Here is a 20,486-nt window from a genome sequence, read left to right as displayed (position 1 = left end):
TTTAACCTTCTCCACACCAGTATCTCGAACCTGCCTGGTGTGTTCTTTGGTCTTCATGATGCTCTCTGCACATTAAACAGAACCCTGAGACTATCACAGACCAGGTGCATTTATAGAGAGAATTGATTACACACAGGTGGATTCTATTTATCATCATCAGTCATTTAGAACAACACTAGATCATTCAGAGATCCTCACTTAACTTCTGGAGTGAGTTTGCTGCACTGAAAGTAAAGGGGCCGAATAATACTGCACGCCCCACTTTTCAGTTTTTTATTTATAAAAAAAGTTTAAAATATCCAATACATTTTGTTCCACTTCACAATTGTGTCCCTCTTGTTGTTGATTCTTCACAAAAAATTTTATTATTATATTTTTATGTTTGAAGCCTGAAATGTGACAAAAGGTTGAAAAGTTCAACAGGGCTGAATATTTTCGCAAGGCACTGTAACTACCAAGCTGTTGATAAGGTGAATAGGTAGGCAAGAGATAATAATGGTATTTTCATACGACCTTATTAAGACGGAACATTAACAAAACTAAACTTCAATCAGTTAGTATTTTGTCCAAAATAAAATGTTTTTAATTCTATTTTATCCAACGATAAATATGTTTGAAGGAAATTAGTATGATGCAGATTTGTAAAACAAAATTTCACTAATGTGTTTGTCAAATTTTGTTGTAAATGTTGAATTTTACTCTAAATCTAACATTCATTTTGAAAATATCCAGCCAAACCAGTCACGATGAAAAATGTTCAAAGGCTGTGCATAGTTCATACATCTCGGCACATGTGGAAGGGTAAACGAACTGATGTAATACTACACCTAATGTTTTGATGTGGTTTATAATGCACAGTAGCTAGTGTGTTTGGCTTCATCAGGCTAGGAGAACCACTTTAGTTTTCAGTCATTACTTATATTATTGAAATGACTGGATTAGCAGAAATATGAAAGCCCAAGTGGTTGAGCCATGACTGATTTGAAACTTTAAACTAACATACTGACATACCGTACAGAACTTCATATAACCAACTTCATAAAGGAATGACCAAATAACATTATGACAGCTGCTCCGAGTTGCACGAACAGATATGATCATGGACACCAGCAGCACATGAGATACGACAGCCAATCAGCAACTCAGCAGTCATGTATTTCCTGTCATGTTCATTCATCATCAGGTGATGTGACATTTATTGATGGTGTTTAATGATGTTTGCAGTTGGGCACCAGTGAAGTGGCACAAACAGGTCTGATATGTGTGAACAGTGAGTGGATATCACCACAAATGTCACATTAAAACTGAACGTGCAGCATCCAGCAATATGCATCACCCATGTGTGAATCCTCCATGACACAGACATCATCCATGTGTGAACCCTCCATGACAAAGACATCACCCATGTGTGAACCCTCCATGACACAGACATCACCCATGTGTGAATCCTCCATGACACAGACATAATCCATGTGTGAACCCTCCATGACACAGACATCACCCATGTGTGAACCCTCCATGACAGACATCACCCATGTGTGAATCATCCATGACACAGACATAATCCATGTGTGAACCCTCCATGACACAGGCATCACCCATGTGTGAATCCTCCATGACACAGGCATCACCCATGTGTGAATCCTGGATGAAGCCAGTGTAATGCCGCGAGAGTGGGACTAATATGATCAAATTTTCTAGCCTTAGAATTTTCTAGCATTTTGTACAAGTTGTAGCTTCTTTATGGACTGTTTAGAGCATCAAATTAGAAGACCATTACAGTAGTCCAATCTTGATGAGACAAAAGCATGGACCAGCTTCTCTGCATCAGTTAATGAAAATAAGTATCTCAGCTTGGCGATATTACATAAATGAAAAAAGGCAGCCTTAGTGACATTGCATATAGTGACACCTAAGCTTTTTGCGGTAGTTTTAGGTGTTACTGAAAAACCATCTAGGGTAAGGGGAATATCAGCCGAATTGCTTCTAGCAGCTTTGGGCCCAAGAATCAGCACCTCAGTCTTAGTTGAAGAAATCCATCCAGTTTTTAATGTCTTGGACGCAGTTCTCAATCTTGAGAGTAGTAGTGATATTATCTGGATTGGAAGATACAACGGAGTATCATCTGCGTAGCAATGGAAGCTAATACCATGCCTACGAATGATAGTGCCCAGTGGTAGCATATAGAATGAGAATAATATGGGGCCTAGTGCAGATCCTTGTGGGACGCCATATTTTACCTTAGTATGCTCTGAGCATTTGTTATTTACTAGTACAAATTAAGTCAGGTTGTTGGACCTAAACCAGGAGAGTGCTTGACCTCTTATGCCAATGAGTGCCTCCAGCCTTGTGATGCTGGAAACATGACGCTACACAGACGCTTGCAGACGTTCAATAAAGTAAGATTTAATGATAACAGGGAGATCCAAAGAGAGGTCGGGGGCAGTCCAGGTTCATACACTACAGCAATACAAACGAGCAGAGGTACCAGAGGGCTAATCCAAGAGAGGGGAACACGGAACACACAATACAGGTCAAACCAGGGTATCATACACGAATAAGGCTTGGTACGCTTCCAATGGAATGTCGGCAATACTTCGCAACGTTGCACACTCATGACTGGTCTTATATTGAACAAGCGTAATAGGCTACAGCTGGCTAATACTCCGGGGAGGCGGATCTCCGCCGTCGTGGTTGAGCATGCTGGGAATTGGAGTCCGCTGGGTCGGAGGTCGTGACAAGCCTATTAAAAAACCTAGTCTTAACCCCCAGGAACTGTCCAGCTATAGGCCAATCTCTAATCTGTCATTCACATCCAAAACTCTCTTCCTTCTTACAGACAGAATGTCTTAGATTTATTTCAGTCTCGATTTAGACCCCATCACAGGACTGAAATGGTTCTGACTAAAGTACTGAACACATTATACTCTATATATTACTGAACACTTTATATACTCTGATAAAGGACACATTTGCCTTTGCTTCCTGTAATGCAACCACTTTGTCACAGTCAAAAATTGTTTGCTTTCCCTCTCAAACATCTGCCAATCATCACCTGTGTCTTACTTTAATGCCTTTCCTTTGATAATGCCCACCTAAAGTAGTGTTACCATCTCTCCTATTAAATATTTAAGTTTATTACATTATATGGTTATTTATTTCTAACATGAACTGCTTCACAAGAAACCTCAAAGTGCCACGTGCCCTTTTGTAGTGTATACATATTATTTCCTATCAAACTGTGATTAAATTAACTATATATACTTCTGCCATGTTGCCAAACTTGCCACCCCTCAAAAATTCCTGCCCCCCTCTCACCACCCCATAAATATTTTCTAGTTCCGCGCCTGGTCTGATGGCATTAAACGGAACAAAGAACGCGAGCCAGTATTACAGATATTGGAGAAAGTCTAACAGACAAGCAATTTTAAGGCATTTTCTTTCTGTAGGCTGAGGATTTCACATTATTTAGGCATGGTTGTCTTTTTTTAGTTATGGGTCGACGGCCAATTATTAAGCTTACATGAAGTGTAGCTAAAAACCTAAGCAAAACCGTAAGCTACCAGAAACGCAGATAAAACTTCCAACGTTATTGCTGTTAATATTCTATCCAATGCAGTTCACTGGTTCAAATAATTTAATTTGTGAATATAGGACTGGCTTACTTGGCCCGACTACACACTTCCTTTTCTGACCAGTTCGAAGCTTCGTTCATGAGGACAGTTTCTAACACAATGGCATATCATTGTGACCTCATAATGGCACGTATGATAATTTACAGAGCACCGGTGTTCTGAAAATCTGCTACCCATTGAGCTGTCCTACCATGCGCATGATCGTAAGTATTTAGCGCATGCCAGTAGTGCCAACTTATAGATATATCTGTCGATTCGTGTTACCGTGTCAAAATGTACCAGTGCAGCACAATTTTGCCAAGTTTACTGCTAACCCCTGTAATTATATTAGGCCTACCTTTATCAGAACGTACTTTCAGTGATAATACTGTATGAAGTATAATTTTATCTGATAAGGGTATATTCCCTTATTAGATCGTGCTTCCAGAATCAGTACTATTATATAGGTGTAATTTTATAGGCTATATCACCTTATCAAAACATGCTTCCAGCTTCAGTACTGTAGGTTGGATAGTTTTATAGGTTATATTAACTTATCAGAATGTGCTTCCAGCAATAAGAGTTAATTAACTCGTGTTTTGATTACTGGAATGCTGTGCTTAAGGAATGTCTTATAAACCTACTGTAAGTGATTAACAAATCAAACTCAAATTGAACCTCATATTGTGAATATTAAGCATACAGACATCAGAGTTGTTTTTAATATTTAGTTAAAATATTCTGAATTGGACAACAACGAAGACATAAATACATAAATACATTATATATATATATATATATATATATATATATATATATATATATATATATATATATATATATATATATATATATATATATAATAAAACAGCACATTGTTGTACTTGGACTTCACGGGATCTTTGACCATGTCATGTGTCTAGCACCAAGATCCTTTTTTTTAAGTTACTATGACACTTTATATTAATTATAAAATAAAATGACTAAGTAAACCATACCCATTAGTCAACATGGATTGTCATGCCTGGCCAGAAAAAACCTGCCACACTTGGCAGCCAGTCTTCATGATAAAAATGTACTGCTTTGATGTTGATATAAATGCATTTGTAAGCAAACAAACAAAAAAAGTTAAAAAAAGAAATAAGTGAAATTCTGTGATTAACTTCAGAAATAGCACAGATGAAGATATTTACCAGAGTAGGCAGAACTTTAATACTGTAAGTGCTTTAAGCATCCTAATTTGTTATATTGCATCCCGATCATCACCATCAGACCTGCTGGTTTACTGCTGTAATTCTCCTTATATATAGTGTAAAGCAGGCAGCCGCTGCACCAACCTATAAAACAAGACAAACCGCAGTATAACTGAACATACTCCCAGCCCAACCGAATGACACACATTAAAAACTCCAGCAACACTGCAGTGCCTGATTTACTTATCACAGACACAGTACAGTGTCATCATCTTCAGTGCTATGTTGATGGTCTACCATTTAAATCGTATCTGGTCAGTGGTGGGCTTGAATGTACCTGTGAATATGCTAATTTCTGAATACCTTTATGGCGGCTATGCAAATGGCCACGCCCCCCAGCAAAGCAGAATGTTCTTCTACGAGCTTCAGTGGAGTATTAAAACATCCGTGCACTTTCTGCACAGGGGGGCAGTAGAACAACAGAGGAAAATGAGACGGATGGAAGGAGAGATAGTAGGTGAATAGATAGATGCTGCTTAGTCTCATACCTGGTGTCTTGAGTTCCACAAACCAGTTACCAGTAGTTACCAGAAATGTTTACTTTTACCTATAATGGCATTTAATTTGATGGCATATGTATTAAACAAATCTGGAGAAGTGCCTTCTACATACATATGTTTCTGCTTGATGCCTTCGTTTCACACTCTGTGAATCACACTCTGTGCAGGTGTGATTATGTCCTACCAGGCCTGCCTTCATAGGCTTTATGTGAAGTTCTTATGATCATATGATTGCCTTTGTGGCAAGTTGAGATTGACTGTAATTAGATCATTACGGCAGGATCAGTACCGTTGATTTAGCTGCTTCCTGTGTACACATTCCAGGTTGTCCATGGAAACAGCAGTTGTTGGGGTATAACGAATTTTCTTTCACAAACTTTGTATCAGTGAAGTCTTCGTAGCTGTTGTACCCACAGCATTTCTTCTGAAAGAGCATGTTACACGCACACACACGCACGCATGAACGCACCCGTATGACCACACAGTAGTTAAGTATTTGTACCCCTCAATATTTTTTTCATTGTGTTTCATGAGTTAATATTTTCCATTTGTAAAATGAATATTGTGAAGTGGTTCTATTCTAGCAGGATGTAAAGTACTCTGTGGTCTGTGGTCTATATCATACCAGGTCCATAGTCTTGTCCAGTATGTTAGTGAAGATATTCCTTTCACCATAGGTACTCTTAATACTGTGAACAACTTTGTGGCTAACTTCATCCAACAGTCTCTTTAGCTGAGGAAAGAAGACAGCATTCTTTAGTTCTTTTCTGGTGGAGAATTTCACACTTGCTGTGTTTCCATGGTTACCCGTGTATCTCTTAACTTCCTGTTTTTCTTCCATGTGTTTTTTGTATTCCTTCTGAGTTACACCCCTCATTTAGTTCTCAGACCTTGTTTATCCTGTTAACCTCTTGTTTTGTAGCCTATTTAAACCTTGTGTTTGCTGTATTTTTGCTTGTCATTGTAAGTGCTAAGTCTTTGGGCAGTCATGGCCTGGCGGTTAGGGAACTGGTCTTGTGACCGGAGGGTCGTGGGTTCGATTCCCAGACAGGTCATGACTGAGGTGCCCTTGAGCAAGGCACCTAACCCCAACTGCTCCCCGGGCGCCGGGCTAGGGCTGCCCACCGCTCTGGGCACGTGTGATCCACAGCCCCCTAGTAATCACTAGTGTGTGTGTGTGTTCTGACTGCACAGATGGGTTAAAAGCGGAGGACAAATTTCGATTGGGGTGTAAAAATCACAATTGACAAAAATATGACACATTTCAACATTTTTGTTCTAGCTGTTATTTGTTCTTTTAGTTGTTATAGTTATTTATAGTTGTTATTTGTTGCCTATTTTCTGTTGTATCCTTTAATTTCTCTTGCTCTTAGCTTTTGTGTTAGTGCTTCCTCTGCATTGTGTCTTCTGGACATTTTCGTACAGGTAACCTGACCCAGGACTGTTTAAACTCTGGTTTTGGATTTGCACTTAATCTCCCTCCTCTCAGCATTAGCTCTAACCAAGGGATTCTCAGAGAGCACAAAATCTTGTAGCATGATTTTTTACCCACACTGGAAAGAGGCAGCAAATCTTACCTGTTCTTAGACACCATCACTGACTGCCTTTGAGTTTCAGAGTACTGTGTAGGTAATGCAGTACCTGACTGCTCCAGAACAGAACAATTCTCCATCGAATGTTTAGGTGCAAGGTCAGATGCTTACAGTAAAATACTTGATCACAGTCGTTGTGCTTACCACTTGCTGGAAAACCAGAACAAAGACTGCTCCGGAAACCACACTGAGGAAGACGATGAGGACAATGATGAAGAACTGAAAGAGCACAGAGAATAATAGGCACATGAAACAGAACGAAATGGAGTTATGTTCCAGTTCTGTAAATATTAAGGGTTCCTACAGGGTGGCTGATGTATAAGGTTAAAAGATAAAGGTCACTCACTATCAGGAAAATGTATTTATTCCCACAGTGGCATCCCCAGTAGCCCAGGAGCCCTACGAGGGAGAGACCTGCCCCCATGGCCATCAGCACATAGCCTGTGCTGGCCAATGGCCTCAGGTCAGGCTCAGGGTCCTGAGAATGACTCAGCATTTCCTCTAGATTTGTGTAGTCCTTTAAAGTCAAAGCCCCCATGACCACAACCACTGAACCTGCCAGCTGAGGACAGAGGCAGAGAGAGAGAGAGAGAGAGAGAGAGAGAGAGAGAAAGAGAGAGAGAGTTCACTTGAACTCCACCCTCCGCAGCCTTCACACTCTGACCACAACATTTACAAGCAGCATGTGGCTTTCAAGACTAAAATGTGATGCACAGGGACCAACAGCTGCATCCACCAATATTCGTCCTGTTTGTCCAGTTCAATAACTCCCTGAATTATTCAATTATTCACAGAATACATTTACATTTACATTACATTTACGGCATTTAGCAGACACTCTAATCCAGAGCGACTTACAAAGAGTACAAGAGTAAATGCTTGATTCTAAATGAGCTCTCCTGAAAGAGTCTACTTAATATCAATGTTTTCTCTGCACAGATTATCAATACTAGAATGGCATGATCCCAGAGGATGGAATAAAACTGTCTAGACCACAACTGGACAAATCAACAAATAAATCTAAAAGCTGTTATTTTTGAAGTGATTAAAAAACACTTACGCAGATCACGGCGCTGAAGACCCACAGAATTATTCTCACGGTCATAAAGCAGTACATTTTGGCAGAGAAAGTGCAAAAAGAAAAGATGCAGATAGCACAAAACGGAACACAAAGTGCACACGACAAAGAACTAAAGAAAGGCAGCGTAACGTTACTAACCGACTCCCAGCCACACGAACACAGAGCTGGTAAAGGATCGACATAAAGTCACAGGGAGGCACTGCCTCAGGCCACGGTCTCCGTTTGCCTCAGCTATTCCTGAAGACCTGCCTGCAATGCTAACACGGTGCGGAGTACAGATGCTGTTAGTCAATTTTAACAGGGAGTTTCTCACACTCTCACACCCTGAACACTGTTGTGCACAGTGATGACTGAAAGCACTTGTGGTTTTGTTGATGTTATATGTATATTATATATATTATATTATATATATTGTGATTTTATTATATAAATCACATTGTCTGATTTTTTAAGAATTTACTTGCAAATAATAGTGGAAATCTATTCATGGCCAAGGAAGCTTGGGCAGACGAAGTTGAGCAAGGGAAGTTTGTGGATGTGGCATTTATAGACTTTAGGAAGGCATTTGCTAAGGTGCCACATCAGCGACTGCTACTAATGCTCAAACTTTTGGCTTTGCAGGGAAGGTATTGGGTTGGATGCAAGCTTTCTTAGAAGATTGTGAACATTGGGTGCGTGTAGGCAGTGCTGTCTCTGACAGGAAGAAGGTCAGGAGTGGGGTCCCTCAAGGGTCAGTCCTGGGACCTCTCCTGTTCTCCCTGTTTGTAAATGACCTGCCTGTAATCATAAATGCACAGTGCCTACTATTCACTGACAACCTTAAAACATGGTCTGCAGACAACATTGCTGAGACTCTTAACTCATTCCTGAGGGAACTGTGGACCTGGAGTGAGATTTGGCAACTGCCAATCAACCACAACAAGTGCTCTGTACTGCGTATAGGTAATCAGGAGGCCCAGCCAGAAGTCTGTTTGGGGGGAGTAAGACTGCTGAGAGTTAGTCTACAAGTCCCGGGTTTAAAATCACGGGAGACTTTAAAGCTAGCGATCAATGGCAGAAGGCAGCCTCCAAGGTAATGAGGGTGCTGTGGATGGTCAGGAGAGCATTTGGGGAGCTGACAGCACCAATGTTCTCCACAGCCTTCACAGCATTTGTTAGGCCGCATTTGGAGTACCGTGTGCAGACAAATCCACCATGTCTGCAGAAGCATATGCTCACGTTGGAGAGAGTTTAACATGTTGGCTTACGTATGATTCCAGAGCTGAGGGGTCTACCATATGGTGAGTGGCTGAACAGGCTGGGGTTGTACTAAATATACTACTGGCGCGTACATGATCTTAGTGTATAAAATAATACACAAGCAAATAGGTCCTGATCTCTCAGGGTTGTTTGGCCATGCACGAGTGCCCTCTCTTTGGGGTCATATGTAAAAAATTTATAAACCATCGTCACACCGCTGCCAGGCTGTCATGGCGCATTGTAGAGCACTGGAAATGCAACTTTAAAATTCCGCTCCAAGCTCCTTTATCCTTTTTTAACAAATGAAGTAACTTGTAATTACTTACTAACTTACTTTTAATCAGCAAAGTAACTAACTTACTTTTTAAAGGAGTAATCAGAAATCAGATTACATTTTCAAGGTAACTAAGCCATCATTGGTCATTTCAGATGTCATTTTATCTAGTATGTGGCAAACAACGATAGTATAGCAGTTTAGTATGCAGGACCACCCAAGTCCAAATGTACAACAACCAGTGATGTAATAGGATCTTATGGACTCCAGTGCACATATAGAATTCAAACTCGCCCTCTGTTTTTTCCAGCCCATACTTGGTATAAATGTTCCTGCAGTCACTTGGTTATGCCATTACATGAATGCTCTGCCTACCAGCTATGTGCTGGATCCTGCTCCATGGGTCCAGTCACTGTGGACACCCTGTGACATGGGCCCCTGGGAGACAACAAGCACCCCCCCCCCCCCTCCCCAGTCCCCCATGTGATTGCAAACTATGTGTGCTATGTCACACAACAAATCTGACAACCTGGTTATTTAGCTTTACACAGAAACATTTAATTACAATAATGCCATAAAACAATGCAAAAATATCTAGAATAAATTTATATGCATATAAAGACATGAGTTAGACAAGTACTACTCCAACTCCTGAACCCTGAAGTTCAACACTGTAACACTTTTTTCTTCTTCATGTATTTCATGTATAAACCTTCTGCAGCTTTGTTGACCTACTAAGCCATTATGTGTCAACGTGTGGCTGATCTATTTGCACTTCCAGACAAAACCTACACCCAGTGTCTCTAACAAACCGGAAGACCGTGGTGGAACGCTGGTGATTGCGTGTGTAATGCCTTGCAGATAAAGACAACACAGCGTTCTGCTGGAGGAAGTGAGATGAAGGTCTTCACGTAAAGATTATGTTTGTGGAGTGAAGGTAGAACTCAGGAGGGACGGGCTGAGCATGGATGGCACTGCTAGCAGTCCCAATGTTACCCATCAATTCCTTACTGAGGACAATTAATATGCATCTATCGCTGCTCTATTAATGACAATGGGATGACTGGTTCTCAGTAGCTCCCAATAATTGTTAGCTTGTTTGGCATGTTTGTGTAAAATAAAAACTTTCAGTGACTGGCTTGGGGGGCTAGGTGTGTGGTGTGTGTGGATTATATGCTGTGATTCCAGCTGTGAAGTTATTTGCCAATGTTGTTATACAGGACCATGGAGACGACCATTGCAGCAATCTAAGAAATAACGAGACAAATCAAAAGGCAAGAATTAGAATTAGAATTAGAAAGCCAGTTTCAACAGTTTCAAGTGAGGTGCTGAATTTGAGCCCTAAATGTATTTACATTTGTTTTATTCAAATTTTTTATTTTAATGATACTTTGTATCTTGAAGATCTTAATTGTAACAAACAGTTCCAGACTCCAGTGATGATTTTCAGGTCTGATACCTCTAGGGCAGCAATGCCAAGGGCAACGCCCCGTGTAAGGGTAGTGTTGTCTTCTATGAACTTCACCACAGCGCTAAAACAGCCCGGCTGTGTAGAGGAGAACACAATAGGTCACAAAACAGACTATATGAGCTTGGCTTAAAAAACATTTACAGATTATTTTTGTATTATTTATAAAGTTCAGTTTCATTCTGGCATCTAATGCACGAAGGCAAACACACACACACACACACACACACACACACACACACACACACACACACACACACACACACTTGTTGGAGTATTAGATGCCAGATGTCCAAAATAAGATTTCAAGGTGTAACTGTAATATACTGTAGTTAAGGCAATTTAAAAAATGTTTACAGGTTTCAGAGAAACAGGATGTTTCAGACAGAGGTCATTCATGGTCTAAGTCCTGATTTTTTGTAAACTTTGTGTATTTCAATGCAATTATTCACTACCTACATATACATATTTCATATTTCCAACCCAAATCAATATCATTAAACTCATCATCGAATTCTCAAACATACTTATACTTAAGATCAGACTGTAATCAGATATTAAGACTGAGTTTATGACCTTCGACGATGACTCTGCTACAGACGGAGTGCATGTTGTGAGATTGTTGCAGCAGGTCTCTGGGTATTTGTTGTTGCGTGTTTCAAAAGGAGATCCAGTGAAGTCGGTGTAGTTGTTATATCCACAGCACTTCAGCTAAAAGGACACAAGCACCTACACTTATTCATTTGAATAACACCAGGAACTTGTTTGTATATTAGATTAGATTAGATTTTGTACCTGAGTCATAGTTGCATTCATCAGCTTTGTGAATCCTTCATCTCGTCCATAGTCTTTCCTAATGCTCTCAACAAATTTCTCGTTAACTGTCATCAGCAGTTCCTTTGCCTGAGAAAGAGACGGAGAGAGCGGTTTGACGTCTGAGTCGTCTTTATGTTTACCTTTAGTTTGTGCCTCCAACCACTAGAAGGCGCGCGTTGCTCATTGTTCAGGGAGAAAGAAATAACGAGGAGAGAATGCCAAGTGACTCAGGCCAGAGTCAGTAGAAGTGGACTTTTAGGGTTTTTTATTGCTTCTTTTGAGTTTTTGATCTTACCAAGGGCTGAAACACCAGGACAACGATGGCCCCAGCCACCTCAGCGATGAAGATGATGAGGACAATAATGAAGAACTACAGAAAAGCAAAATAAGAGTCATGAAGTAGAGCACGGGTTGTCGATCAAGTCTCATATTCATGAAATATTCACCGAAAATAAGTAAAAAAGAAAAATAATATAATAATAAAATAATAAATGTAATGACGTATCAGTGAATGACAGTAGGTCCCAAAGTGCACGGTGCATCTTTAAGAGCAAATGATACTCTTAAATGAAAATTATATTCTTAAATGAAATGATAAGAGTAAATGATACTGTTAAAGAAAAGAGAATTGTAAAAGCTGTAAAGAATACATAAATAAACAAACAAAAAACACACCCTATATATCAGGGGTCGGCAACCCTTGAGACATGGAGTGCCAACTTTAACATTTCTAGTCAATAAGTGTGTGTGTGTGCCACTATCAACAAATAAAATTTGGGGGGGGGGGGGGGTGTTGCGTACTGACAGTCACGCTGTCTACATTCTACACGCTGCCCTCACTTTAGCCTAAATTCCAGCACTTTTCAAACCTGGATGCAACATTAAAATTGGTTACTACAAAATAGTTACTTTCCCTGGTAACGAGTTACTTTTATTATAGAGTAATTCAGTTACTAACTCAGTTACTTTTTTGAACAAGTAGTGAGTACTTTTTTAAAGTAACGTTCCCAACACTGACTATGAGTATACTTATTTTTTACTAAAACTGAGGAAGTATACTTGAAGGTGACTTTTTATAAACTATATTTTAGATACTTAAGAATAGTATAGTGAAGTATACTTAGCTTATACTTAAAAGTATAAACAGAAGTCTAACATGTATTTTTATGTATGAATGTTTACATGTAAAAGTGTTTCACGTGCGCTGTCTGCGCTTTTCATGTGTTAAATAAAGTGCCGTTTGTATCGCAAGATAGGACTTCGTGCCTCATCCTTATCTCGCACTCCAGCGTTACATTACCACTTTTTACAAACAAGGACTTGATCTTGGAGAGATCATTATGTTTATATTTTTTTACATGCAAATGTGCACTTTTTCCTTTCATTTTCTCCAGTAAGGAAGGACTTTATTTCATATGTATTTGTTTTTGAAATGTTTGAAAATATATCGAACTTGTTTTCAATTCTGTCTTGTGATTTTGTAAATGCATCACACTCTTGTGTATATACAGTAAACTTTAAGAATACTTTAAGGAGTATATTTCAAGTACATAAAAAGTAAGCTACTAGTAATATGCCAAGCAAACTTAAAGTAAACTAGTGAAATAACAGTATACTTAAAGTATACAATAAAATTAGTCTAAAAGTATAACTAGTACAATGGCAGTATAGTGATAAGTGTATACCAAGTACATTGATAGCATATAGATGAGTATACTAATTTTATACTATAAAGTGCACTTTTATAAACTAGAAATGTTTCAATTTAGTCCGAAAAAGTATAAAATTGGTACACTTAAAGTATATGGTCTGTAGTATACTTGCTATACTTATACTTATACTGAAGTATACTTAATAAAATGAACTTTAAGTATACTACTTTTTGCTAAGGGTCGACGGTCACAGAATCTGGTGTAACAGAATCAAGTGTGCCCGGGACAGGACGCAGACATTCCAAGTCTCCCTGAAGCTGCGGGAGTCTCTGTGTGTGTGTGTTCGTTCTAACTGCACAGATGGGTTAATGTGTGCAGGCACACAGGCAGGTTATTTAGGAATGTTCCCAGACTCAGAAATAGCAAGGAATTATGCCTGCTCTTCCACAAAGACAGCAGCAATGATGAATCTGGCACTGGATCCTGAATGTTCAGAGGATGTGTACAAGTTACTTCACACAGAAAAAAGGCCATACAGTATTATGGTTGATGAAAGCAATGACATCATGTGTGAAAAGGAGTGTGCCATTTTAGTCAGGTACTACAGTGAAACACAGGATATGGTGACAGTTGGATTTGTAGATATGCCAGTGTGTAATGATGCCAAAGCTGAGAACATCTTCAACTGCATTGAATCATCCATGCAGGACAAAGGCCTTGAATGGTCCAATTGCGTAGGATTCAGCAGTGACAACTGCAATGTCATGATTGGTAAGAACAACTCGGTCTTATCAAGAGTGAAAGCACAGGCCCCTCACATATACAGTGTTGGCTGTCCAAGTCACTTGGTGAACATATGTGCCAAAACTGCTGCTAAAGAGCTCTCAATGTCACCTGAAGCATTGCTAATTCGAAAAAAGCTCAAAAAGAAGAGAGGAACTGAAGCAGTTTCAGGACTTCTGTAACATAGCTCAGCAGAGAGTATAAAAACACTGCCCCACACGTTGGCTGTCCTTGGGGAAAGTTTTGGACCATCTTTTGAATCAATGGCCAGCCTTTAGTTCTTATATTGAGTCACACAGTGACAATCAGAAGTTTAAAGATATTCAGAAGAGGCTGGCAGACAAACAAAACAGTTCTTCAAAGATGCAAGAGCATTTTATGCTGTATAAAATTGTTATGCACATTCTTATAGCAAAAAGTACAGTTTCGTTATCCATTGTTGTGTGTGCAAGTTTTTTTTGTTTTGTTTTATTTTTTGGGGGGGGGGGAGGTAACCTCCCTGAAATCAATTTTTGCAACTTGGGATGTCTGCAGGACGTGAAATACGGACATGTCCCGGGAAATACGGATGTTTAGTCACCCTACTTTAAGAGAGCTGGGCTGTTTGCCATACCTAGCCACGGCACGTTTAGCGACTTCGGCTCTTTCGGCGGGGTCTTTATACGTCTTGTCGTGTTTTGTCTCGAAATGCTTCTTAATGCTGGAAGTTCGGCACACAACGTTGTCATAGTACAGTGTACACACAACACTATCTTTGACAAACACCAAACCATAGTCTTCCGCCCAGGGTTGAAATGCCCTCGCTTTGTTTTTTTAACCGGAGGCTCTGTCATCTTTTGTAACGCTATCAGGTTGGCTAACTGATTTTGATTAGGCTAAATTTAAACATGGGTCTGTGGCGGGAGCTAAGTGCAGAGTGTTGAGGAGCGATTTCGACTGGAGGATTGTGCTCTCTGTTTGAGATTTTTTATTATTATTATTGTTATGACCAATGTTGGTCGTTGCGTTTTGGTGTTTGCCACTTGCCGCTACAGGTCCAGATGTGTCTCTCCTCCCACCATGTCACTCTCTTCCTGGTTGTTGCGGATTGGCTGTTCTCTGCCCAAGACCCACAGTCCCGCCTTTAAAAGACCCACAAAGCAGCAAGACGGGGAGAATCTTTCTCCATATTGATGTTTGGTGTAGTTCGATTGTGTGGTTGGTTTCCCGGTTTGTTTGAATTTGAATTATATCGTCTCTGAACTTGAGTCTGGAATTGCCCCTTTTGATTTGGTAGTTGATGTAGATATTGTATGTGTATATGTATATAAATAGTGTGTATAAGTGTAAATATCTGTGTAAATAGTTGTGCTTGTTAATCTGGCTCAAACTGGAAGTAAGGACTACGATGCTCTTTTGGTTATCTGGTTCTCTTTGTTTTGTATAGGTAGTTAGGGTAGGTTATTGTGATTTACTTTCATTTCTTTGAACATGCTTCAGGTAAGGTAGTCGTATTTTGGTTAGAGACGTTTTTGTTTATTGTTTAGAGCATTGGGTTGTGTCCTGGAGCTACATCCCTTGGCCATAATTTGAATAAATCATTCATCATTTCATCATATCACTGTCTCTCAATACTCATTCTCTGTTAGGGCTATTGCATAGAGTAACATTATTTTTTGCTAATGCTGGGCACGTGCCGCGTGCCAGTGATTATGCCTTGGCGTGCCAGCAGTGGCACACGTGCCATAGGTTGCCGACCCCTGCTATAGCCTAATATTAAACTGGTGTTACTCAAGTGTCATAACACAATACATCTTGCCTTTATGGTTCCATTGTCAGAGGTCAAGGAGCAGTTGCCAGTGTCAGAGGTCAAGGAGCTAGGGTTGCCACCTGTCCCAGTTTTCCCGGGACTGTCCCGGTTTTCACATGACTGTCCCGGTTTTCCCTGGCTGTCCCGGTTTTCCTTCTTTTTAATTTTCGGTCCCGGCAAATAAAAAATTCATTTAATGTCCCGATTTTCACTAGGTTAGTTCAAACGACTATTTAGACTGTTTCTGCACACTTTAAATCTGTTTTTTTTCTCACTGTGTCCATTTTAAGTTCACCACACCCCCCCGTCAACAATTTACGTTCGCCACCCCCCCCCTCAACAATTTACACTCGCCATCCCCCCCGTGTCAGTATGACAGTGTCTTTGTTTTTTGACAGACCTAGGTGGCAACCCTACAACGAGCAGTTGCCAGTGTCAGAGGTCAAGGCTCACACTCACCGTGAGGAGCATGCATTTGCTCTCGGTGACAGCCCCGCAGCAGCCCAGGAAGCCCATGGGGGCGAGGACGGCCCCGATGGCAATCAGAAGGTAACCCACGTTAGCCAGCTGCGCTAACTCAGGAGGGGCTTTTTTAATGTGAGAGAGCACACCGAGCATGGAGCTGCTGTCCACCATCACCCAGATCCCCACGGCCAGGATGGCAGCACCTGCCAGCTACAGCGCATGAGACAGATGAGGAATATAAGGGGGTGAGACAGAAAATAGACGAGGTGAGACAGACAAATTGTAGGGGAGATAGCAGGTGGTAGGACTGTATTTTAAACTAAAAGGTTGCACTGTTCAGTTTTCCATCGGACACAATCAAGGAATGCCGGCCAGAGCACTACTTAAGGTGTGAAGATGTTGAATGGGGGGTTTGGTCAGAAAGGATGACACCAGACGGGTTGAATTAAACTTGACTCTCTTCTATTTACACTTTAAGGTTATACAGTTTACAGGGGTTCTGATCTGCATTCAGATGTTTGCGTGATTCTGAACACAACAGAAATAAATACAATAAATTAAATGTTGTCCATGATGTTACTATAACATACACACCACACTGTTACATACTAAATCACTGTTACGAACTGGTCTAGGATAGACCGCAACATTATATAAAACTAATGGCGTTGGGGTATTTCTGGATTCCCGAGTACATTCTTGTGTCACGGTCACAGCTCCGGACCCTTCCCTGTGGGCGTGCCGCTACGTTGTCTGCGTGCTGTTATGTCCATGTTTGTAGTTCCGTGGGTGTGGGTTGTCTGTGAGCGTGTTCGTAGTCGCACCTGTGCCTTGTCTCGAGATCACGCGGGTCAGCGTTAATCACCTATTTAATGTGCGTTCGCGCAGTGTCTTGTGTCTAAAGTTGTCTAAAGTTTCATGACAGTGTGAGTGTCTCTGTGTTTTGCCCGCTCCCCGCTTGGAGCTTACACGTGTCTGTTAAAATAATTGTTGATTGTTCACTGCAAACGTCGTGGTGCCTGCCTCCTACACCCGCCGTTACAGAAAGACGAGCCGAAGAGATGGCAGGGTACACAGCAGCAAGGAAAAAGGGGAAGAAGGCCAAGCGCCGCCGCGCCACTTCCCCTGCGCGTCGCTGCGCGGTGCCGGTACCCGATGGGGAGATGCAGCAGGACCCAGTGTGTGCGCGCCTGCTGCATCAAGCTCAGGCGGCCGGAGACCCAACAGAGGCAGCATGCTTCCTGCTGCCCGCAGAGAAAATGTGGAGCGTAAGGCGCGGTGCTCCAACCCAGGCGTACCCCGAGGAGGAGAAGAGCGCACCACTCCTGGTGTTCCCCGAGGAGGAGGAGACCAGGAGCCCCTAGTGGTGGGTGTAGGCACTTTTGCCCTCACCCCTCCCGAATACGAATTCGGGAGTGAGGACTCCGGAGAGGAGGAGAGTCCCCCCACCCCCCTCCGTGTGTTCTGACGAGGAGAGTGAGGGTGAAGTCAGCTGTCCTTCCCCCAAGTCTGCGGCTCCCCAGACGTCGGACGAGGAGAGGGAGACCAGCCCCACTCCGCCGGTCCACACCGAAGCCATCGAACACCCAGAGACAACGGAAGATGAGGCCAGTCCTCCCCCATCCGTGCACTCGGATTCAACGGTGTATTACAGAGAAGGGGAGAACACCAGTCCACCTCCGTCTGTGTGCTCCGAGTCGACGGTTTATTACGGAGAGGGGAACGCCAGTCCCCCTTCATCTGTTTGCTCGACCCCTTCCGGGGGTTTAATTAAGTACTGTAATTATTAGTTTGGAATTATTGCAGGTTATTACTAAAATTTAATAATTATATTTCCAAATACAATTTATATTTCAATCTTCAGAGTACATATTCATTGTTAATCAGTGAGGTTTCTGCACATTTAATGTATTGGTTTAATTTTAACAAATTCAGGTCAGTGTAAAATGGAATACAGTGTAATCGCAGTTATGGTCCACAAACATACATTAACATAAACTCTATATCACAGAAAATACAATTTTCAAGACCCGAGTACCCGAGTCTTAATAATAACAGTAATTTAGGTGAAGATACTTTTAGGTATATATTTATCCCCATACTTCCTCTTTTGTGTTCAAATTACAATCAAATCATATCATTCCGCAATTCACATATGTTTAGTGTAAATAATGTAAATGTGTGGTTAACTTAATGGTGCAAAAAGGAAATAGATACAGACAACTACCATACCAACATTTTCATACATGTGATACAAATAATCCAAAATGTAGGCTATAAAAAGAGCAGCTAACAGTGAAGGCTGATTGACCATGGCATGACCATTTGTAGAAAATCCAGTAGATGAGGGAGCGCATGTGCACAGAGCATTCATGCTACCAGCTCCAAGGTCATTCCAGGACAGGACAGATCCACTGGGCTTTCCGGATGACTACTTATTTGAGCACGACAGCTTCAGAAGACACAGTATTGTATATCTCTGTAAATTATTGGGGCCATATATTGAGAAGACCACTAGACTTGTTAAATCTCATATTCTTAAAGTTACTACAGATAATTTAGATCCCCTACAGTTTGCATATCGACCCGGAAGGGGAGTAGATCATTCGAAATTATTTTTGCTGGATGTCCTTCATAGGCATCTTGAAGGACCTAAGACGAGAGCAATAATTCTATTTGTGGACTTTTCTTCTGCATTTAATACTTTACAGCCTTTTTTATTAGCTGAGAAACTTTTATATTATTTTAGATTAGAGTATGGGCTGATATGTTGGATTATGGACTTCTTGACCAAGAGGTCACAGAGGGTACTTGTAAATGGAACCCTCTCAGACATTATGTATACTTCTACTGGTTCACCTCAAGGGTGCATATTGTCCCCGTTACTATTCATCCTATACACTGATATCTGTAGAAGTGGTCATGAAAATCAGTACATTATAAAATTTGCAGATGATACAGTTCTGTTGTCTCTGCTCTCTGGTGAAAATCAGGATCATGGTCAGGGCCGGCGCTAGGGGGGGGCAGAGGGGGGCATTGCCCCCCCAAATTGTGTCTTTGCCCCCCCCAAGCACAATGCAAGCAACGGCTTTTTTTATTATCTCTGAACCAATCACAAAAATGCATTTTGCTTTACATCGTGAAGATATTTCCTTGCTTATTCCTGATTGGCTCTTTGAGTCATATAAAAATCGGCAGACCGCCCCAAAAGGTTCAGTTCGGCAGTAAATGTTCTGTTAGTGTGAGTGAAAGACGGGTATACTGGTAAACACTCTTCTGAGTTTAAACTGACTTCCACATGGTAATATTTGCTTAACTGTGGTTTTTCGTTGCTTTAATGTTACTCACCTCTTACATAGGTGTTGCTTAAATTATTTTATTAGCCGTTAGTGGTTAGGCTAACTTGGTTCTCCTAAACCTGCGCGAACGGCGGAAGCGTTTAAATACTTGCCGCGCAGTGTTGTCCGAAACGATATGTGGTAATAAAAAACAGGGGAATGAACATTTACCTGACGAATTTTAATGTTGCTTTTTCAGATTTGAAAAGTGCTGGAATTTAGGCTAAAGTAATGTTGAAAATGTTGAAATTGTAACTACTTCGTTTCACAACAAATATCTGTCTGAATGAACAGGGGTGGGTTTCCCGAAACGTTCGTAGCGCCAAGTACTTCGTAACCTCGTATGAAACGTACGAGGTTAAGAAGTACTTAGCGCTACGAACGTTTCGGGAAACCCACCCCAGTTCTCTTGTCTTAGGTTAACAAATACGAGCCTCTTGTAATTCCAGGAGGAAACATGAGAGAACGTGAAGACGTTAAGATTGGGTGTTTTGAAAGTGTGATTAAAAAAGCGAATTATTTTGAGTATATGTATAAATATTTAACTTAATTAAGTTTAACGTGCTGAGAAATATTGAACTGGACCTTTAAAGTGAGGTACAAGTGCTTTAATTCCACCTTG

At 40.9% G+C, this 20,486-nt stretch overlaps 2 protein-coding genes across 4 annotated transcripts in view; both read right to left on the bottom strand.

Annotated features, from left to right (window-relative positions):
- Positions 1-4,503: 4,503 nt before the first annotated feature.
- Positions 4,504-9,990, bottom strand: LOC143493450 (tetraspanin-1-like). 2 transcript variants are annotated; one of them, XM_076991870.1, is made up of 8 exons: positions 8,179-9,990; positions 8,020-8,032; positions 7,306-7,521; positions 7,104-7,178; positions 5,993-6,100; positions 5,657-5,791; positions 5,171-5,263; positions 4,504-4,951 (listed from the first exon to the last, which is right to left on the bottom strand). In XM_076991870.1, the coding sequence occupies exons 1-8, from the start codon at positions 8,220-8,222 to the stop codon at positions 4,883-4,885; spliced, it is 753 nt and encodes a 250-aa protein (XP_076847985.1). In that variant the 5' UTR covers positions 8,223-9,990; the 3' UTR covers positions 4,504-4,882. The 2 variants fall into 2 exon arrangements, with proteins under 2 accessions (XP_076847985.1, XP_076847986.1); XM_076991871.1 differs by having other exon boundaries at positions 5,657-5,788; positions 8,020-9,990.
- Positions 9,991-10,252: 262 nt separating this feature from the next.
- LOC143493426 (tetraspanin-1-like) overlaps positions 10,253-20,486 on the bottom strand; it is a 35,671-nt gene continuing 25,437 nt past the window's right edge. For both annotated transcript variants that reach the window (XM_076991845.1, XM_076991846.1), the window contains 6 exons: positions 16,521-16,736; positions 12,133-12,207; positions 11,817-11,924; positions 11,598-11,732; positions 11,013-11,099; positions 10,253-10,800 (listed from right to left, as the gene is read on the bottom strand). In XM_076991845.1, the coding sequence (XP_076847960.1) occupies positions 10,750-10,800; positions 11,013-11,099; positions 11,598-11,732; positions 11,817-11,924; positions 12,133-12,207; positions 16,521-16,736 (672 nt within the window). In that variant the 3' untranslated portion in view covers positions 10,253-10,749. The remainder of the gene's footprint in view (positions 10,801-11,012; positions 11,100-11,597; positions 11,733-11,816; positions 11,925-12,132; positions 12,208-16,520; positions 16,737-20,486) is intronic.

The sequence above is a fragment of the Brachyhypopomus gauderio genome, unplaced genomic scaffold (assembly GCF_052324685.1).
Source record: "Brachyhypopomus gauderio isolate BG-103 unplaced genomic scaffold, BGAUD_0.2 sc86, whole genome shotgun sequence".
NCBI classification, from domain to species: domain Eukaryota; kingdom Metazoa; phylum Chordata; class Actinopteri; order Gymnotiformes; family Hypopomidae; genus Brachyhypopomus; species Brachyhypopomus gauderio.
The sequence above is the reverse complement of the archived record's forward strand: the minus strand, read 5'-3'. Positions and strand labels throughout refer to the sequence as shown.